The sequence below is a fragment of the Condylura cristata genome, unplaced genomic scaffold, assembly GCF_000260355.1.
Source record: "Condylura cristata isolate star-nosed mole 26May11 unplaced genomic scaffold, ConCri1.0 scaffold00026, whole genome shotgun sequence".
Lineage (NCBI taxonomy): Eukaryota > Metazoa > Chordata > Mammalia > Eulipotyphla > Talpidae > Condylura > Condylura cristata.
The window spans coordinates 10,119,481-10,140,759 of record NW_004567127.1 but is presented as its reverse complement, the minus strand read 5'-3'; the positions used below and the strand labels follow the sequence as shown (position 1 = coordinate 10,140,759).

At 39.2% G+C, this 21,279-nt stretch overlaps 1 protein-coding gene across 1 annotated transcript in view; it reads right to left on the bottom strand.

Annotated features, from left to right (window-relative positions):
- VAV3 (vav 3 guanine nucleotide exchange factor) overlaps positions 1–21,279 on the bottom strand; it is a 278,797-nt gene that overhangs the window by 112,636 nt on the left and 144,882 nt on the right. The window contains exon 15 of the mRNA XM_012730192.1: positions 21,122–21,231. Within this exon, the coding sequence (XP_012585646.1) occupies positions 21,122–21,231 (110 nt within the window). The remainder of the gene's footprint in view (positions 1–21,121; positions 21,232–21,279) is intronic.

Below are 21,279 nucleotides of genomic sequence, written 5' to 3'. Positions count from 1 at the left end.
TCTGAATTCTACAATCCGGAAACAATATACGTAAGTCAAGTCTGAACCCCAAATCTCAATCTGGTAAATCATCTCATACTTCACATGTAGACAATCCAAGGTAGACCTTTGAGGGTCTCATTAAACAAGGAAGCATTTGTCTTTCCTTTGTTAATATGCAAATGTCCAGGATAAAGCCAAAATATTGATATTTAAAATATCCTATCCTGTCAAGTTAAATCCACCAAATAGATAATAGAAAGTTCAAAAGACTTTTCATACAATCTTTCAGTAAGCTACCCTAGATCCTTATTTATTTTTTCACAATTCATTCCCACAACACCACAGCATACTAATTACACTGCTGGCTATTTGAAAGGGCAAGAAAATGAAAAAGAGATTCTTCAAAAACCAAGTTTAAAAAAAAAAAAAACCAGTTCAGAAGGGACAACCTCACCTATTCCTAAGGATTCATAAAAAGAATGAAAACAAAAAAAGGTTTATAAATCACATCTAAATCTCATTCATTATATTCCAAACCATGCAGAGTCTTTTATCTAGGGAAATAAATAAATACTTTCAAAATACCAATAAAAGTGAGATAATGTTTGGCTCTGAAAAATAGTATTTTCTTATCTATTATATATTGAACCTCTTTATTTCACTCAATACTGACTTTATAGCAATTTTAAAAATACATCCATCACTGAATTTCTATGACATCTCAAAGAAATTATTAAATGAAATGTAAATTCAGCCAAAACCATACTAAATTTAATGTGGAAAAAGTGTCAGCCCACATGTAATTTGAGTTTTTATTTACTACAGATTTAATACGTGGCTTTTGGCACATAACATAGCTTTCTAATTCTTTTGTCCTCACCAATCAAATAATTGCATTTGTTTCCCCTGCTACAGAAGACCATGGTTTTTAGGAGTGGGAGAAGGGAAAGGGATTGCTAGTTCTTGGCACCTGTTTTATCTATCACTCCAGATTTCTTCTAAAGATAAAATGAGAACGCACAGATGTACATCTTATTCGACTGTCTATACGAAACGATGGCAGCAAGCACATTCCAAATATGAGATGCCATTTCTGATACTACTGTTGTCGTAAGTGACTGGCATGTAGTAGAAACCCCAGAGGCTTCATAAAGTATCACCATATCCTGAATCAAAGGGACTAGGCTTTTCTAGTATTAGACATTTAATAAGCACATCAACACTTATTGCCTATTTAGTTATGTTTACTAAATTAATTGCCTTTTACATGCCAGTCAGAATCCACAACCTACAATCATGGATCTCTAGATAATATGGATTATCCTGCTTTATTTCAATTCTTCCATTAATGAGATTGTTTACCCTCTTGGTACTAAGTAAGAGAGAGGGGTGTCTCCACGTTCAAGATTAACTCCAAGGAATCTGCCACCAGGTCAGCTGTTCAATGTAAGGAATAGAGTCTAAAGAAGTTGTAATTTGTTTCTCTGGTTTAATAAATCTGTATCATAATTCATATGCTGAAGATAACAAGAATTACAAATGCTGAGTGACTACATGATTTAAGTTCTTACAGCACATTTTAAGTTATGTCTGGTAATATGAAGCTTGCTGTTGAATTAATATGTTTTAGAAGCATATGGGATTATAGTGCTATACTGCATTATTAGGGAACAATGGATAGAAATCTGAAAGATCATCTGACAAGTTTATAAGGATTTTCCTCTTCAAATTCTATTATGATTATATTATGAAGAGCAAAGTTTTTAAATCAACATTCTATCCTGTATTATAATAAACCCCATGTGCAAAAGTGCAGTATACACGGAACAGAATTTCAGTATACATCTGGCATGAATAGATTCTACAATCATCACCAAAATGAAAAATCACTTTTCCAAGAAAGTAAGGGTTTTAAAATTTTAAATATATTTATTAAAAGGAAAGGCATACTTATTATTAGCATTAATAATAATAATAACAACCCAAAGCAGTAATGGTAACATTCTAGGTCTTGTGGGACTTAAAGTTTACAAAGATCCATGCCTGCCTCTCCAGGTTGGCCATTAAGCTGAAGAGACAAGACATACACATCAACCACCTCTTATAACCTAAAGAAGCTGAGAATATGAGCAGGATTTCAACAACAGGCAGTCATGGAACTGCCTGGTGTGGGGACCAAACATCAGAACAAGAGATGGGGAGAGACAGGTGTGAGGAGGGTCGGTGGCTACTGAGAGCATCTGTGCCAGACTCACACACCTAACACTTTTGTTGGAATGAGGGGAGGAATTGGTGTGCAAAGCAAAAACTTATTCAGGTGAATGGTTCTAGCGTAGACTCGCGAACCATTGTGCATTCAGGGTTCAAACTCAAGTTCAGAGAGAAGAAATTGAGTCAAGAAACATGAAAACAGAGAGATAAGTCCAACAGCTCAGAACAGGAGCATGGGAGTGTCCAGAGAGCAGAATAGCTAGAGTAAGAAAACCAACCCCAAAGTGTGGACCACAACTGGACACCCATCCTAGTAGTAAAGAAGTTCCTGGAGAGAATCGGGAGCTGGTTAACAATTAACACGCGGCCATGACTAATCCCAGGAGGGATGCTGGGAAGCTTTCACCATGCGAGTTGCCAGGAACAGCTCAGGAGCACTGAGAAGTCCAGGGCTCCCAGTGATTAGAATAAGCATGGAGTCAGGCCTGAATGGAACATGGTCAGCTACAAAAGAAAAATAAAGACATCACAGTACAGAGAACACCTCTGACCTTCAAAGAGAGAAGCATGAGGACAGCTGCACTTTCACCCTTCAGAGGGGAGAAACAAACAGAACATTGTTTGCTCACAAAGGAATTTCCTACGCAGTAGAAAGACTACCTTAAAAGAAATAAAAGTCCAACATTTCTAAAATCTGTTCCTGATCCTAAAGAAAATTTGATGATGCCTTGGTGTCAAACTAAATAAACAAACGTGAATTTCAAGCTAACGTTCTACTTCCGGTAGCCATATAATGACCAAGAAAGGCCACTCATTCAACTTGTTGCTTGACATCCACAGATATTTGGGTGGTGATATTTACCAAATATTTCTGGGAGGAAAAAATGAATCCAAGCCTAGGATGACTATCTGATTGTCCAGAGAAACTGACAGGAGTGAGGGTATCAACACAGCCGTTTTCAGTGGAGTCAGGTTGTGACTGTTACAGAATCCGCAGAACAGTCTGAGCACCACCTCACTCTGCACGGGAAAGGATTAGATTGATCCCCCGTCCTGGATTTCTGCTGAATGTTGGTTCCCTGCTCCCCCCTTTCAAAATTAATTACATTAGGGAAACTCAGCGTAAAATATTCTACAAAGCACACTTTTCTTGTTCTTCTTGTCAATGAACTTCAAATTGTCCTGTGATTTGGGATTCACTATCCTACAGTCTCTATCCATTCTGAAATAATTTAAAACTCCAAAGTGAGGTTAAAGGCATACAGAACAGTGAAACTCAAGTGGCTACTCCTAAAACAAAAAGCAGAACAGTCTCACTGGCTTAAGACAAACACATGTGCTGGTTTTCCTCAGGGGGAGGAAAAAAACACACAACCAACTCAAAGACATTCCAACAAATGGACTCATTTCCAAAAAAAAAAAGAAAAGAAAAAGAAAAATTTTGCATGTGCGCCATGCTGTAAGTAAAATGTGGAATAAAAATGCAGTTATGGCCCTTCCCGGTGGCGCAGCAGGTTAAAGCACAGCACTAAGAAGCTTAAGCCACTTCCGCATGAGTTCGATCCCTGCCTGCCCCGAGGAGATCCACATGGAGCGGCAGACCTCTCCTGACCCGCCCACTGCTCCCCTCAGCAGTGTACTTCGCCGATCTGCCTGTTCTGCTCCCCACTCTGTTCCTGGTGAAGCCTCTCACCCTCCTCATCTCTGGCCTGTACCCCAGTTCTATATAAATAAATAAATCTTTAAAGAAAAAATGCAGTTATGTCTCTGTCCTCAAAGGGTTGTTTTCTGAGTGAAAAAAGCACCCACATGCTGTAAGTAAAATGTGGACTAAAAATGCAGTTATGTCTCTGTCCTCGAAGGGTTGTTTTCTGAGTGAAAAAAGCACCTACATGAGCCCACTGCCATTCAAACACCAACACCAGGTGAGGCTGAGGGGCTCCCTCCTTTAAGAGCCTCCCCAGTGGGTCTTGCCTCTCCTCCCAAATCTAAGCACAGGGGCACAGTTACTGCCATGACCTCCAGATGAGCCCTTGACTTGGGCCTAAGTGGTGCCAATGCCCTCAAAACTGTCTCCCCACCTCTAGCGGGGAACACCCTATAAAAATGCTGCAGCCATCAGCTTGGCCCTCATTTAAGTTCTCCAATGTCTACTCCCATCTCCCCACCCCGGGCCCCTCCTGAATGGAAATCCAGTTTACATCTGCATTCTCCATCCTAGCCTCATCCCATTACAGACTGATAACTCAGGGAGATAGTTAACATGGCTCAATTTCTTTTTATTCCCAAAAGATTGCCTTTTTGCCTCATGAATGAACATCTAAAGGAAATGACCACTCTGACCAGAAACTCTGGGTCTGCCTTCATATGGATAGAGAGAGAACCTAAAAGTGTCAGCCTCGGCAATCTCAGAGTGCTTAGGTCTTTGGAGTATAATAACAGTTACTTACACACATTTTCTCAATTAACTTCGCCATGAGTCAATGAAACAAAACGTATTATCTCCATTTGCAGATTATGAAAACTGGAGCTGAGAGATTTCTTGAGGGTCCCCTAACTAGAAAATCTAGGTGATTCACATGTTGTCTACTGATTTCCAAAATTAATGCTTTCAGACCTTAAATGATATCCAGTTGAATAAAAGAATTGAGATGAGAGAAGGTCTTGATTTCTGGGAATTTGCATTGACCCATCCTTGACAGAAGAGTAAGCCCAGCCCCCTGAATGTCCCCACAGCAAGGTCCAGCTCAGCTTAGGTGTGTGGTGACACCATGGAAGTAGGCTCAGGGCTGCAACTATGTGACATCCCCATCCTGTCCCCTGTACCAGGTCAATTCCCAGAAAGAGGCACTCAAGATTACAAGAGTCTCTGTGTAATGCTTCCAAATTTAAACTACAGCTGCATCAGATACAGAGCTCTCAGCAGCTTCACAGACAAGACCACAATTCAGCAAACCTTCTTGTCCCTTGAGCCCAAGGAGGCCTGTGACAATTAACACTGCTGGCATCCACCCTATAAAGAGGGTTCTGGCCCTTCCTAATCCCCCAACAATGCAAGATAAGGTCTTATATTTTCCCACATTTCTGTTAGTGCTTAGCACCATTTTTCCAATTGTTGTAAAGTAATAAAACAACAGACTCAACATGGAGTTAATGCAAAGGCTACAAGAGTTAAACATAAAGAGCCTTGTACTGTGCCTAAAACACAGTAAATACCAAATAAATGGCACATCGTATTATTTTATCTCAATCTCAACAACAAGCACTGTGAGGTAGTCTATCTCCAAATTGTGAATTCCTAATTGAGGTCAGCAACTTTCCCAGCATCACTGGTTGGGCTCTGATTTGACTGACAATTACCCAGTTCTAAGAAATTTGGAAACAGATCAGTGGGTTATGAAGACAATAGGACAATTTAATCTCCAACAGCAGTATCCCATCATAAGGTCAAAAGACACCCATTTAGGACCCTCCCTGGTGGTACAGCGGGTTACAGCACAGCTCTAAGAAGCTAACGCCATTTCCGCATGAGTTTGATTCCTGCCCACCCCAAAGGTGACCACATGGCGCCGCAGACCTCTCCTGACCCGCCTGCTGCTCTCCTCAGCAGTGTACTTCGTCGATCTGCCTGTTCTGCTCCCCACTCTGTCTCTGGTGAATCCTCTCACAGCCCCTGCACCACTGGCCTGTACTCCAGCTCTGTATGCATAATAAATAAATCTTAAAAAAAAAAAACAAGAAAGAAATCTAGTCAAGTCCTTGCCCAAAGGTATAAGCCATAGTGGAGAATAATACTGTGCAGCATTGAGATTTGAGTGTGTGGAAAGAGAGGAACTGTCATCTGAGAGATGAGTAAGTATGCCCTGGCAGACCCCGGGAGAGAATAGCCCATAGGCCAGTGAAGAGCACTGTGATCAGAAGGGAAAGGATCCTGGTGTGTTCTGACAGCTCCCAGGAATTCGGTCTGATGACAGCATTGGATCTGGTTTAAAACAAAAATTGAGGCTGGCATCTGGCATGGGCCAGTCTGTAGATGTCACATGTGTACAGGAATCTGATCTTGTTTGATGGAGAGTGAGTGGCCACTAAGGATAGACCAGACAATATATATAAAGAGAAGCAAGCGACCTGTGCATGTTGTAAAGTGGTGCGGAAACAGTTTCAGAAAATATTGCAACAGGTTCGACAGAAGAGTCTGAAGCTCTAGACTAACACAGTCAAACAGGGAGTGGGAAAGGAGTAAAAAAATGAAAGATGAAGCCAGTAAGAGAAAATGAGTCCACATAACTGGTGTCATCGTGAGTGGACTCTCTTCCTCTTGTGAAAGACCCTCTAAATCAAAGCTGGCTGATTCCTGACCTGATGACCTGACTGTCATCAAAAAGGATGGAAGGTGAATGGGGGTACAGAGTGGGGAGGGGCCCCAGATGGGCTGGCACCCTCGGGGCTTCTAATTGCTTTTCAATTTCTCGTCATAGTGGACAATTTGAATGGCTAATCCAAGTCTGTTCCTCGAGTCTCTTGGGGAACTATTTGGTAGTCATATAGGAATGCTTCATTCAGTGTGAATTTTTATTGACATGCTACTTATTTCCCTTACAGCAACCAGGTAACCTCTTATCCAGGAAAGTGTATACTTTTAAATGGCAAATCTGATAGATGAAGGCAAACACAAAACTTCTTTGAATTTAGGCTATTGCTGGACCCAAAAAAAAATTCTCTAATGAAAGATTTTAATATTATGCTATCAATATCCCTATCTCAGAAATAAATGATGATGTGTGACAGCCTACCTTCAGGGCTGCTGAAAAAAATCAATGATCTTTTTAAAATCTGAGCTCTGATATTTGCAAAGCGCTTTTGGTTCAGATGAGGAAAAGCACTAGAAGAGTATATACAAACAGACAAATAAATCAATCTATTAGAAAAAAAAGAAATTGCTCACCGAAGATAAACAAATCACTCCGAAGCAGAATTTTATTAAACTCTACTTAGGGCTGATCCTCACACAAGCTACAAGGCTTCTTCCAGAAATTCTCCCTGTGTTCTGCTGCAAGGACCCTGGGAAACTGTCCTTGGAGCAGTGCTGACCACTAATGGCCAGTTAGGTCATTTCAGTTTCCCCCAATCTCCAAGAACTGGTTTTGAAGAAGTCATTGATTAAAGTAATCAATCTTGTTCTGTACATAATCATGCTTTGGGCTCCCCTGTTTTAAGTATCAAAAAGTCTTCCTCACTTAAAAACTAGTAGTAATCAAGTTGAATCACATATTATCTGTTGCTTTTTGATCAAGGGTTCACAGTTAATTTCTTTGGCTTTGTACAATTGTGTTCTTCTGAATCAGCATAAAACATCAATCTTACTTTCTTTATTAAGTTCTTGAATATAGCCAATGCATTCATAATTAAACAATTTTTAGTATTTATCCATTTATTTTCATGGATGGAGTGAGATATCCTTACTACAATTTCCTGAGAGTTTACAGAACAGGTGCACACAGAATTGGAAGTATATCATTTAAAGCATATCATGAGTGCCTTCATCTTACCAAAGGGGTCACAATATCATCATTGTTTGGGATGTACATTCCCACTGCACAATGAGATCTGTGCTACTATAGACGTAGTGGAATAAAAATTAAAAGGGGGGCCCTCCCTGGTGTTGCAGCAGGTTAAAGCACAGCACTAAGAAGCTAAAGCCACTTCAGTATGAATTCGATCCCCACCTGCCCCGGAGGTGACCCACATGGCATGGCAGACCTCTCCTGACCCACCCGCTGTTCCCCTCAGCAGTATACTTTGTCAGTCGGCCGGTTCTGCTCCCCACTCTGCCTCTGGTGAATCCTCTCAGCACCCCTGTACCTCTGGCCTATACCCCAGTTCTGTGTGCATAAATAAATAAATCATTTTTAAAAATTAAAAGGGAGAATTGAAACAGGGTGGCCTGCAGAAAAAGAGGAGGTTCCAGATCGCCTGCCACACCTAAGGGAGGGTGGAGCTGAGCTGAGAAGAGAAGAAGCTGGAGAGGAGACTTTGGAAGAAAGGAGACAAGATGGAGACCTGAAGGAGGTATGTGGAGCAGAAAGACATGGTGAAAAAGCTGCATTTGCTTTTTTTGGTCCTGGACTAGTTGAAACAGATGTGAGTGAGAGACCTCTGGGGAGGTTAACAACAGCAACTTTTATCTTTATTTCTATTTTGTTCTTTTCCTCCTAGACATGTCTGGCCATTTCTGACCCTTCTCTATGGGTCTCAGCTAGAAGATGCTTTAGACTGTGGCAGGCTTTCAGACCTTGCTTTGGGCCAACCCTGTTTGGCTGGACTTTTACCCACAAGAGGATGGATTAGCAGGTGCTTGATTTGGAAACTCTATGCCCAGTCTTTTCTGTATTGCACACTAACTGTATTAAAGTTCCTTTCCATTAAGTGTCTTATATATTTTATCTTGATGTGGCAGATGAGAGAACCTACTTAGAGGAGGCAGGTTTGGGGGCTCCAGGTACCCCTCTCCCTGTCCTTAACATATGATCAGTAATAACTGTCCATGTATTTTTGAGAACCAAAAGAGATTTAAACACAAGTGGAAAATGTCATAACTGCTGGATAGCGAAAAAATAGGATGCTGTTACATTATTATGTTTGCATCACAATTAGCTTCTACAAGCCCCCAACCTCTTTTGCTACTCACAAGACTTCAACATATTCAAGTAACAGGCTACACAGAATCAAATCTGAGAGCAAAACGTCTAGGGATACAGGAAAATATATACATAACTCTTTTTCAATCTTCCCTCCCTCTGAGTTAATGAATTAAGTCTCAGAGAAGGAAAGAGAATTCCTGGTGAACGTTGTTCAGTCAGAGGCAGGATTTCAGTCCTTCCTTACTGAATTTCTCTTGTCCACCATTATTTGCACTCCACTAAGATATCTTACCCATTCAGTTTCCTATTCTGTTTTTAGGCAGGTGAATAAAGGCTCCACAATGAAATCACAAATCTAAGCCTTCATTATTATTCATCATCCTCAGCTGCCTTACCCTTCCTTCAAATTATTTAAAATATTACTTAAACATAAATTAATCATCAGTCATTTAACCTCTAAACACCTTTATGAATTCTGGTTTATTGGCAATTTTACACAAATGTAAATTCTCACTGTCTAAATGAATTTAAAGACCAATTGCAAACAGTCTGCTAATAAACATTTAAAATTAATATTTGACTATTTCCCCCAACTAGTCAGATATTCAGACTGTCAGCCTATCCGGTATATTCAAAATGGCCTGCTAGCCATATTTTAAATTAAACATAAGCCCATGGGATTTAGCCTTTGTGCGCTTTGCACATTTATACTTGTGTCAATATCAAGAGTCAATACAAACCTAATACTAAAACACTCAATCTCCTATGCTGAAATTTTATAAAACCAAAGATTCTCTTAAAGCATCAATACCCTTTTAGAGTCATTCTTAAACCCCCCCCAAACAAACTCAATCTAAGGGGAATTTCTTTATAATTGAATATGGAATTGCAAGTTGGATTGTGCAACACATTAAACAATTAAACAAGCAAGAAGTTTAATTAAATTTCTAATTTACTTTGGATTTCATTCTATTCTGCAATTATAAGGTTTCCCATATTCAGGAGTCAGGAGTGCCCTGCTGAAAATAAATCTGCAATGTCAATAGTGTGCAATATTCTAATGTCAAATACATGGAGGCATGGGCCCCCTGGCTCAGAAACCGGAGCAGGGTCGAGCTTCCTCCTCCACCCAAAGGCCACTGGCTCCTGGATAGGAAATCGACAGCTAATAACAAGGATATTGAGGGAAAGGTAGGTCCTCCTTTATGAAAAAGGTACACACTTAAAAAGAGATCAACCTTTAGAGAAGAGGAACCAGCCAGGGAGGTTGGGGCCTCAGTCCCACTACTTGCTCAACCCCTGTGGCTTGGGCACCTTCCTCTACAGACAAGTTTAACCTGGATCCACTGGAAGCAAAGTCTGAGATTCCCTCCACACAGGCATTTAGCAAAAACCAGACTGTGAAACGGCTGAGCCGAGAAGGGTACAGACGGTGGTCTTGACCATGGCAGTTTTGAATCTCGGACTTGTTAATGGATGCCCTAAAGAAAACCTTCATGAGGAGAGCATCACATGTGTGTCATGCATAGGATGCATATGTAGAAATGTTGTGTAGATAATGCAAAGTACCCCCAAATTAGCTGCACTTAGGAACAGGGGTTGCAGAGAGTGTTCATCAAATTGCACAAGCTTAACGCCCTAAGCAAGAAGGCAGCTTAGCTCAAGACCCAGATACAAAAGAGTTTGCAAGAAAGAGGCAAGAAAGCAAGCACAGTGCTCAATGAACAGGTCATAATTGTGACCAAGCATCATTTTAATCTTGACACCTCCTTTCTTGAAGTCTTCAAAGAACTTCTAATTCATTCTGCGTGGTCTCTATGGTATATAGAAAATCCACGAGAGGCTGCTTTTGGTGTCTCCTCTAGTAAATCAAAACTGAGCAGAACAGTTGAGTCATCTCTCAGTCGGCAAGATGTCTAGGTCATAATAATTGGCAAAATCAACCAGAAACCCCCACCACAACTAAACAGGCCAGGAACAGTTTTGCCTCAGTAAACTGCACATGACCTCAGGTCTACTTTGTTATGTATGAAACACCATGCTCAAGCTACCTAGTTTTTAAAATGTACTGACAGCAACGGCTTTAATTTAAAATGCCAGTGTTCAATATGTCAAAGCTCAAATATTCTCTGAGAAGAAGCTTTAATGCATATATATTATTAATGCACCATCAGAAAACAGATTCTTGAGTTGATTCTTTCCAGTGAGTCATTAGTCAAAGATTACATAAAGCAAATTTGGTGTGTCATAATAGAAGAGAGAAATTTTACTTCTGGTTTGGTCTTGCTACTGGGGAAGAAGACACAAAGGAAAATAAAGCCACTGTGTGGTTTAAGGCCAGGAGCTTGAAAAACTGGTTTAAATAAGGTAGTTTTATTCCTTATTAGTCATTTGAGCAAGAAACTCTCCAGGAAAAAACGAGGTGGGGGTTTATTCCTATCATTTGGTATGTTGTGGGGAGCGCCGTGACCTTCCTCTTCACCCTCTGCTGAGTGGCTCGGGCTGGATACATGTGTCTCTGATTTTGTGTCCTTATTCACAGAAACAGAGATAACTACTCTCTATCTCTAAGTTTTGTGAAAAAGGCAAATACTAGAAGCACAGCACTCTGCTTAGACTGCAATGTTAATGTCAGCAAATGCTGATTTTCTCATAGGATTGATGCAAAGAAATACTGGAAAAAATAATAAATACAGGGGATGATTTCTGTTTACTATAACAGTCTTGCTTTTAAAAGATAGTAATACTTTAAATGAAATTTAAAAGCATAACACCCATTAATTTAGGGCAGTTGTGACGTGAAATGATCTTCCACTTTTCAAACAGCTGACTGCTTCCTGCAGGTAATAGAATTGTTTATGTAGCAATATAAGATGTCAGTAGGACTAAGCAGTCAAGGACCAGAGATTACTAGAACAGTCTAAATACTTCAGAGCAGATAATCTGAATTTTTTCATTCTAGTGTTTTCTTAGAGAAAGGTATTTAGAAGTCTCCTACTCTAGTAAGTGGTGGGTCAGAGACATAGTTAAGGTAAACACTTCAAATCTCAGTCTCCCAGGAAAGAGAAGAGAATCAGTGTTATTCCAAGGTCCAACCTGAAGGAAAGAAATGAGAGCTAACACACTGTCAAGACTCCAGTGACTAATGTAATGCATACCCCATGTTACCTCAGTCCTGAGGAAACAAAACATACACATATGTTTATAAGTCATTTTCATCCACCCTGAAAGCTGACCAGAGCTTTGTCTCAAACCATCAGCTTTTTCTCCCTCAGTTTTCTTTTACCTCTGAGACTGAAATCACATTTTATCTAGACAACCTTAAGAGGAAAACACCACTAAACCAAATAAAAACACAACTTCGCCTAAGTCATTTTACATTGAATCTTGTGATACGGTGACCAAAAATTGAGCTATAAATTAGCCTGCAAATTGGAGTTTCATTTACTTTATTCTAAGGAAAATCTCAGAAATCAAAGCCAACCTTACAAACTGCTAATAACATACAATGTTTGTTGTTATTTAATTTTGTAAAGATATAAAATTATTTTCCAATAGTTTCACTAAAAAATAAATGGAAAACTACACAATCTAAATCATTTTCATCTACTGAGTGAAGACAATATAGAAGAGCACCTCTTGCTTATAATACTAAAGAAAACTTTCATCTTTGGAGAATAATATAGGTTTTCTTGCAGTAAATGAGACAGTGTGGTGTGAGGGACTAAGATTCAAGTTCAGTCTCTGATACTTGTTAACTGATAAAAAAAAGCACACTAAAATACTTAATATCTCCTCTATTTTCAATTTTCTTATAGGTAATACTTTCTAGCTGATTCATAGGACTATAAGAATCAAATACTGTTTTATCTAAGAACACTTTGAAAACTAGTAAGCACTAAATAAAAGTAAGGAATTATCTCTGTCTGCTACTAGATCCTAAGTACTCTGCATGAAGAAATCAAAATCTGAAATGTTCCTTGCAATACTGAGAATCAGACTGTTAATATGTTTTGCACAATTCAACCGAAGTGCCAAAATTAATTCTGAAACACCTTGAAAAATAAAATGTCTTACTTTTTTTGGTAGAGATGGCAACTGAATTAAGATTAATCATTCATCTTATCCATACTACTACCTAATCCAGATTAGCATTCAGCTAGTTAAATGAAAGAATCTTTCTAAATTAAGTTTCATTTGTTTAAGGGAAAGAATGTTTAAAACACAGGCTTGGAGAAACAGCTACCTTAAAATACCTGAAGGGTTATCATATAGGAAAAAATATTAGCTCTACCCTGCTTGAACCCAAGAATTAACACTATAAAATCATATTTGGTTTCAACTCATTATATGGGAGAAGCTAAACACAGCTGAAGCAAATAATTCCACAGAGAGTGAGTTTCTCATCACAAGAGGCATTCAATAGGGGCTACACTTGCAAAGGAGTCGTAGGAAAGGATCAGGCATTAAAGTTAGAACAGAGACTTTGAGTTCCTTTTAAGAGTGTTTATGAGTTTTTAAAACAATCGGGGCTCTGCGAACTTGATCATTATAAACAGGTATCATAATGTATGGGAGGAAAAATCACCAAGAACAAATCAATCTTTCTAAATTACATATCAGTGGTAAATAGGTTTTTCCTAATTATTGAATGTACAAAAAGTATATACCTAATCAATCACCTACTTTTTCTAAGATGAAGAGGAAAACCTTCAGTTACAAATGCCTTTTTTAGATTTCGAGCAGGGCTGATTAATCTTTTAAAATTTGCTGGGCAGCATCACATGCATTGAACTTTTCTATGCTGAAATTTCTAATTCCATTCTCCTCACATCAAAATAATGTGTGGTATAAACCAGTTCGTGTACCTTGCAATTTATCACTGCTTTGCAATGACATTGTAATGCTGACTTGAAAACATAAGACTTGTTAGAATGTAAACTCTGTAAGAAAAGAGAACTCATTTATCACTGTTTCCCTAGTGTCTAGACTAATTCTTAGGCATGTATTAGATGCTCATTAAGTACATGAACCAATGAATGAATGCAGACAGGCAAAATTCAGTTTTATTCAATAATCATTTTAAGTATGCCATTTTATTTCCAACTAGACTGCTATTGCTTGTTATCCCATGAAGAAGAAAAACCAAGTTTCTTCCATCATTTCTATTGTAAAGATTACTAATCTTCAATCGCAAATGACTATGTGTAGCCTAATATAGTAATTATTATCAAATACTTTCTTAACCAGAAATGTCCTACAGTTACTATTTGTGACATGAACTATTAGGTTCCGATTTGTAGATTAAAGCATGTTCACTCTTATAGACTGCACTGATCATGTCATTTTCTTAGAGAAGACCATATACATAGTTGACTCACTACAACAAATGATTCCAAAACAAATGCATTCTTTGTGTTAATCTCTACATTACCCAGACAAATGACCAGCACTGCCAGACTAAGCTCTCCTGGCTGGGGTGTCATTGCTCATATAAGGAGGAAAAATATACACACAATAGATTAAAGACTCCATTACAAAAGTTCCAGAAAACCAACACTAATTCAACTTCATAATTTTATTAGCATTTAGTTTTAACTGGAATAATACTATTTGTCAATGGGGATTTTGATATTTATCCTTCATTCTTCCTCCTGGCTCTGACTTCTTCCTTTTAAGCATGCCAGAAGAATGCCAGAAAAATGTCAAATAGGTATTAAATATAACCAAAGAAAAAGGAGAAAGGTTGATCTCTATTAGGCAATAATAGAATGAGAATACCATTTAATATTTACTAGTGCTTTGTCATGCATGAAATGTTTTTGCATGTTTCTGGATCAAGCAGGCTAACGAAAGGCTCCATTTTATGACAGCTGTGGTTTTCCTGAGCACTGTCCCGTGTCCTACTTCCTTTTATAGCTGCCAGGAAACTGCACTTTAGCTCCCTATACTGACTTAACTGCCAATTTTGAGAGGTTATAGACAATGCATTCGATTCAGGGAAGGTTGAGCTGGCTTGAACTTGGGAGATTAATGTGAATCGGTGAAAGTCGAGAGGCCCAGCACAGGCGAGGGGTGGCAGGTCATATCAGCATGAGTTTCATATCCATAAACAAATTCTTCATAAGAAAAACTGGTAATGAAAGCCTTTTAAGGAGCAAGTTATTTTTTCTCCAAAATGCAAAAGGTCATGTGTTTGCAAACAAATGCAGAGATGGTTTGCGGCCTTGATTCGTTGGTTATTGTGCCTATAACACCATCAAGCTTCCAAACAGATGCTGGCAGGTTTTGAAGATGCAGAAAATGCCAAATCACAGGTGCCCTCACAGTCAACACATCACCCCTACATCTGGCTCATTCAGGAAAGCACTCTTAACATCACTGTGGGCTTCCTTTACCCCTTCTAGTATTCCTGAGGATGTTTTCCAGGAAGGAAAGTCAGAATAAAAAACCGGCACAGGTAGCATTACTGCTGGGGAGGAAGCGCTCAAGAGAACAAAGCACCATCACAGGTTCAAGCCACCCTTGTTCACGTGGGTGACAACTGGGTCAAACTTACCCTGTTGCTGCTTCCGCCTGGCTGTTGAGGCCTCCTGGTACTTTCCCATAAACCATGTGATGAAATGTAACAAAATAATGTTTCTGAATAGATGAGGTCTGGGCTCCAGGCAGATATGTTTGATATTTGATGAGACAGTACAAAGTAATGACAAATACAGAGAATTCATTTATGTATTTCTGTTTCATTTTGGCAGAGTAGAGAACATTTTGGATCTAAATCACTCACTATGATGATCGGAACAAGACTCAACGCTCCTAAAAATCCTCACACTCTATGAAAGGCCACTGGATGGTTCCATGATGGCTGATAATCACTTATTGGTTACGCCTGCCCATTACTTCCCTTAGGGTTAACTCAGCGTCTCTGGGCTCTATGACAGGAGTCGATAACTACAGTACGGTGGCCAAATACAGCCCACTGTTTTCCTGGAACATGCCATACCATATTCATGTGGCTCCTGGAGAACCACAGGCCCTCCCTGGTGGCGCAAGAGGATAAGACTCAGCATTACGAAACTATCAGCAACCACTGCAGCAAGAGTTCAATCCCCAGCCAGGGAGGTGACCCACATGGCTCAGCAAACCTCTCCTATCTCGCCCGCTGCTCCCATCAGCAGCATATTTCAGTCCATCTCCCTGTCCTGCTCCCCACTCTGTCTCTGATCCCCACTCTGTCTCACACCCGCCCCCACACCTCTAGACTGTACCCCAGTTCTATGTAAAAATAAAATCTTAAATAAATATAAATAGAGTTTCTCCCTCACTGCCACATGCCCAAGGCTTGTAACCGTGCCTGGCAACAAGCAAGGGCTCAATCAATATTTGTAAAATGAGTGTAAACTCCACTAGTACTTCTCTCTCTGCAACTGGACTAGCTAAGCAATATCTTTAGGTGAAAACATAGTATGTCTGGTAGAACATAATTGTGCGTTTGAAATGTGAAAAACATACCCATTGCTTTTCTAATGCAAACTATAGAAGGTAAATTTCAAGAACGTGGTCTCATCCTGAGACCATGGCACCTGAGTTTGAGGAAAATACTTTCAAAGACTGTCTGTTTGACCCTTTTTTTTTTAATTTTCCGTGGATGACATGCGTGCCTTTTACTGTCATAACATCAAATCCCTTCTAGAGGTAAATGGGAGATAAATTACGAAAAAACACCATAGCTCAGATTAAAAATGATTTGTGGAATTCAGGGGCTAGGCCCCCCTGGGCAAGCAGGTTGAACCCCTCCTTTTCAGGGGTTCAACCTGGGAACCAAAGCTCAGGGACTGCCCTCCAGATACAGTCTGGCCCCCAAGTTCCTCCCCAGTTCCAGAATTTCCATACCCCTTTTCATTCTCTTCTCCCCACTACCATTAGTATTAGCAATTAAAATTAATGTTTTAGAAGGCATTAATGACCTCAAAATCATATTTCCTTAGGTAACTCATGTAGCACTGTGTCTGGCACACAGCAGAAAGTGAGAAAGTTCCAGAGAGTGGTGGGAATAATGTCATGTGCCCCTTCCAAGAGACTTCCTTTGTTTAAGGAGTTAAATACAAATTGTTAGTGTTTCAAGAATTGGGTCAAGTCAGTTTGAAGAAACTCTAGGCAAAATGTTTGGCTTCTTTCAATAAATACCACAGAGGCTGATCAAAAATCTACTATTCACAAAAATCATGCTTTTCACTCATTTAATTTTGCTTTCTAAGTTATCCTTTCAAAAGTCTTATTCTGTTATTCAACTTCTTTCATATTTTGCCCAATTTTGACTTACTTCTGGAACACTGAAGAAAACCATCTGATCCTCCTCTAAGTCCTCATCACAGAAGGGAAAAAAAGAAAGAAGAAACCTGACTCCAGTTTTGGATAAGAGGATGTGAGTCCAGTTGCTTATTTTAGCACTTTCAAGGATACAAGCAATGCTGCAAACTGAGGTCCTAAGCTCTACTATAAATTGCATAGTATTTGAACTTGAACTTGAAATTTGCTGAATTGCTGATGTGACTGCTAATTTCCTAAGCCATAAAATGGGTATGACAATGCTTGTTAATTTAAGTCCAACAAGAAAATCCAAAACACCACACTGGATGTCATGGATTTGTGAGAAACCTACCAATCTCTTCCGAATTTAAACATTGCTATAGGCACGCACATCCACATTTTCTGACCTCATTACAACTAGCTTAGATAAATGAACAGCGTTGTGGTAAGCAGTGACCAAGTCTCCTTGGAAAAAAGCAAAAATAAGCAACACACACCGCTTAGTACCTTGAGATTTAAATAAACTCTTCCTTGTGGGGTCCCCAGAACAACAGATCCCAAGGACTATATTCAGCTCAATAACCATTTCAGCCTCAAGAATAATCAGTCCTGCTACCACTTCTCACAGGAAAGAAGAAAAAAACACCCCTCTTCTGTTGCCCTATCCAAGTGGGTCATGGCTGCTTTTCTCTCTGCTCAGCCTTTCTTAGGGAAGACCGCCAAGTTCTGATGTGGCTCACTGCATATTTTAAATGCTGAAAATGGTTATGGCCAAAGAAGGTCATAGAGCAGGGCTACCGAGCATACACAGAGAGGTGCTTGGGAAAAGCTGAGATCTAGGTCATTTCTGGGGAAATAACTTGCCTTTACCAGACACGTATTGTTTATTAGTACTCACGCTTTGTATGGGCTTTTTTAATGTTCTAAATTCAAAGAAGTATTTTAAGTATCTTAAAGGTGATTTGTAATTTTTTAAATAAAAATGATCCAATCATCCTATAAACAGCAGAACTGCCATCTTCTGTAAATAGAACTGGCAAATATTTCATGAGTCTTAAAATATCATCTCCCCTAATTTCTTGCCCCCTCCCACCAACGCCTCTTAAAGCAACAACCCACAGAGCTGGGAGGACTTGCTGGCCCTTGTCAATGGCTGGAAGAGCCTGGAAGAAGCTGGCCTTGTTGCTTATTGCTTTTCATGTATTGTCATGAATATTGTAGGATTTCTTTACTTTCTTTTCTACACCTTGGCTTACAGAATAAAAGGACTAGATCTTTACATGAAGGATAAAGTAGTCAAGTTTCAACCACAGGCAAAGTCTTGAAAGCTGCAGGACCCACCTAGATTATTCTATTTTCCTGAGCAGAAGACAGGTAACAGCTGTTTTACAAACCTGCACCAGAGTTTTCCTACATATTGAAATTTAAAAAAAAAAAAAGGAGGTGGGGGAGGGGTGAATAAAATAATAGATTCTTTTAAAGCTTGAATAAAATTTGAACTAAGGTTTATTTTCCTATATATGGTCTAATCCTGACTTACAGAAGCTCTGAACTTCAACTTTAAGCAATTCACAATAAAGGTATTTCCACCTTCTCCCCATTTACATGAATTCTGAAATACAAATAATGATTTTTAGCGACAGTGAAGGATACTGTTGAGATGCTTAGAAACTTCTCAAAGGTTAGGGATCCCAGTTTCCCCAACTGTGCCTCATTCACCCGTCTCATGCAGGGTCAGTGAAAGTTCACCCCCACGCCTATTGTATCCACCTGTAAGACTGGGACTAGGAGTTGCCTGCAACTACTCATTTCTCCCTCCCCGCATAAGAGAACCTCAATTCCCAGCCAGACACAATCCTGCCTGGGAAGGTCAGAATTGCAGGTTCTTTTGTCAGACATGGCCCCACGACTAAGTTCCGCTCAGTATCATGTAGCAGGAGTGTACGGCATTTTGCAAACGAAAGGGCTCACCTCCCACTTCTAAAATCTAAAATGTAGATTTTACCAGGGCTCCAGCAGCTATGTTGAACAACAGGATAACCAGTATTGAGGAGAGAAATCAAATGTTAATGATGGCAGAGCAAAGATCTGTGTCTGCTTCCCTGATACCCAGTGGCTGATTTATCAACCCTCTTGCACACCACTCCTCTACCAGCCCTAGAGGCTTTAAATGAAAGACACACAGCCATCTGTTCAGTCAAGTTTCTTATCTCCAGAGTTGATCTGTTTGGGATATGGCAACAGAACAACTGTGTGAGTAGGTAACTTTAAAGTAGGTCTATCGTACAGTCCCAAGGACCTCCCAGCACCAGGACAAGAGATTTACCTTCCCGCCATACAGAATTCCTTAATTGCTCTAGAGGTTATACAGTCAAACAGAACCTGCAAGGCCCCCATTCTTCCCACAGTAGCAAAGGCTGCAGTTAACTCTGCCTTCATATACTACCACCAACCCCAGCATCCAGTCAGTCCAATTCCACTTGCTCATCTCCATGTGCTGCCAATCAGCTGAAACCCCACTCAACATCACCCTAAGGTCACGATGTGGCCATTGTCCACCAGAGGTTGGACACAAATGACCACCTTTGTCACTGTGCTCAAACCCAAAGCTGTCCTTGCAGTACAGCCACTGCTACCGACGCCACCGACCTCTTTTGTTTAAGTATTGCAAATAATAGCAATAAATCATTGGAAGTCTTAAGCAGGACTCTGGAAGATGCTTTCTGACTTCTGATTGCTGATTCTCATCAGTACTCACGTGTGTAGTAGAAGTCTAAGTACAAAAGTGTGTTACTAATAATAATAGGTATCACTTAATGCTCAATACAATGTGATGACTATTAAACTATTTGGCTAGGGCTTTGCTTGACCTGCATTATCTGTAATATGAAATAAGTACTATTACCACACTTACAGAAAATATTTGGCAAGGTAAATAACGAAAATATTTTGCAAGGTTACATAACATCGCTGAGACCATGCAGCCAGTTTAGACAATGATTATAACTGAGCCCTGAATTTATATAAGGTTAAATATAATCTGGCTTTAGGATAACTTTCTCTCACAATGTTGGCTAAAATAATCTAAAGAAATTATTTTTTCTCTCTTCAGAACTGAAAGTCCTAATGCTACCTTCATTTCATATAAGCATGAGCATTGCAAAACAAAGCAAAAAAAAAAAATAAACAAAAAACCTAATAAGCTTTCTCCACAAATGGTAAATACCAGCAGACAAAAGAAATCACAGTGCTTTTTCTTAATTTCACATTTTGCTAACGCTTTCAACTAAAAGGTAACTTATATGTGTCTGTAACAAGGGTCATTATGCACACTTAAGCCATAAATATGAAAACTGAAGAGAAACCCCTATAATGAAATGTTCTTGTGTCATTATCTTTTTATCCCATTCCTTCACAAACAGGTGTGATTTATTTCCACCTTTTTGTTGAGCGTCCACTTTAATAAAAGGAAAAAAAATGAAAGAAATAAAGTCCTAAAGCATTCAATGAATAAGTCTAGCAACTTATCCCAAAATTGAAACAATAACTGAGTTAAAAACAGAAACAGGTAAGTCATGTTTTCTATTAAAAACATTTACATGTGTGTGTATATATGTGTATGTATATGTAGTTCAAGTTAATTTAAACATATAGATAAAGCACAGTAATTGCATTAAAAGTTTATTATTAGAAAAATTAATATTTTCCTGGGCTGTTGAAAAAGATTATGCTCACAAAACAAAAATCAAAGAGAAGGTTAGAGCGCCCTCTCTCTGTTTCCTGAAGACATTCACCATAACGTCTCAGGAGCAGAAGTTATCAAGCAGACAGCCGGGTGACACGCTCACAGCCAATGCCTCCCCAGGCTGTGGGCCCTCTCCACGAGCATTATGCTTATTGGGTATTCATTATTCACAGGAGATATCAGTAGTAGGTAAAATAAAAAAAAAAAAACTTTGAAAAGTAGAAATACTCACAAAGCCATTTCAAATTGTTCCAGCCATTTTTTCTTTAAATCTTTTGTTTTGCAGTAAAATTCTAACCCATTTTGTCCTTGGGTGTGGATAAGGTAGAAGCCATAAGACCACTGTTAAAATTAATATTCTTTGGGTTAATATATAACATTTTTAATAAC